This window comes from Poecilia latipinna, unplaced genomic scaffold (assembly GCF_001443285.1).
Source record: "Poecilia latipinna isolate Pla-1442-1.1 unplaced genomic scaffold, P_latipinna-1.0 Scaffold435, whole genome shotgun sequence".
Lineage (NCBI taxonomy): Eukaryota > Metazoa > Chordata > Actinopteri > Cyprinodontiformes > Poeciliidae > Poecilia > Poecilia latipinna.
Genome location: NW_015113051.1, coordinates 379,775 through 380,897, shown reverse-complemented (window position 1 = coordinate 380,897; position 1,123 = coordinate 379,775). Strand labels below are relative to the sequence as shown.

At 45.1% G+C, this 1,123-nt stretch overlaps 1 protein-coding gene across 1 annotated transcript in view; it reads left to right on the top strand.

The window, feature by feature from the left end:
* Positions 1–421: 421 nt before the first annotated feature.
* The window catches only part of LOC106951023 (plexin A3-like), a 32,078-nt gene continuing 31,376 nt past the window's right edge, over positions 422–1,123 (top strand). The window contains exon 1 of the mRNA XM_015038258.1: positions 422–662. Within this exon, the coding sequence (XP_014893744.1) occupies positions 468–662 (195 nt within the window). The 5' untranslated portion in view covers positions 422–467. The remainder of the gene's footprint in view (positions 663–1,123) is intronic.

The following is a 1,123-nucleotide window of genomic DNA, read 5'->3' as shown; positions in this document are numbered from 1 at the left end:
TCAGCCTGGCGTTCCCAGAATCTCCTGGAATTCTGGAAAAGTGAGACAGAAATCCTCTGAAATCAAAAACTTAAAGAACATTTTACTAAATATTTAAAATATTTTAAATATTCAAAATAAATAAACAAAAACTGAAACAATAGTTAAAATAAATAATGAAGTTTGTGTAACCAAAATTGTGTTTTAAAAACATTATCATTCAGCCAGGACAGGAAAAACAGGCCAAAGGGGCAGGTAGTGCAAACTCATTTTGAAGAGCATTTTTCAAAATGGCAACTTTTCATTGTTATTAAATCGCTTTATGGGTTAGGGTCACCCTAACTCTACCCTTAATTATGGAGCTTGTTTTAATTTGTCATGTCATTGATTGATTTATTGATTATGGTGGCAGGAAGGGGAGAGTCTCTCAGCCTACATGGACGTCACCATGACTCCTCCTGACATCTAATCCTGGTTTCTCCATCTTCATGTCTCCACAGCCAAAGCAGATCGGGGATGATTTCTGCGGCCTGGTGCTGAACCAGCCGCTGGGAGGCCTGAGGGTGATCGAGGGACAGCCGCTGTACGAGGACCGGACCGAGGGCATGGGCGCTGTGGCCGCCTACACCTACGGAAACGACACTGTGGTGTTTGTGGGAACCCGAAGCGGACAGCTGAAGAAGGTAGGAGGAATGGAGCAGAATTAATGTCTTTCTGCTGCATTTTAGACTTGTGGTTATGGAGAAATGTCAAGGAGACACTAGCTGAGGGAGAAGCTAGCTGAATCTAGCCAAGGGTGAAGCTAGCCCAGGGAAAAACTAGCCGACAGAAGAGCTAGATGAAGGAGAAGCTAGCTAAAAGAGAAGCTAGCTGAAGGAGAAACTAGACGAAGAAGAAGCTAGCTGAGGGTGAAGGTAGCTGAGGGTGAAGCTAGCTGAAGGAGAAGCTAGCTGAGGGTGAAGCTAGATGAAGGGGAAGCTAGATGAAGGGGAAGCTAGATGAAGGGGAAGCTAGATGAAGGAGAAGCTAGATGAAGGAGAAGTTAGCTGAGGGTGAAGGTAGCTGACGGTGAAGCTAGCTGAAGGAGAAGCTAGCTGAGGGTGAAGGTAGCTGAGGGTGAAGCTAGCTGAAGGAGAAGCTAGCT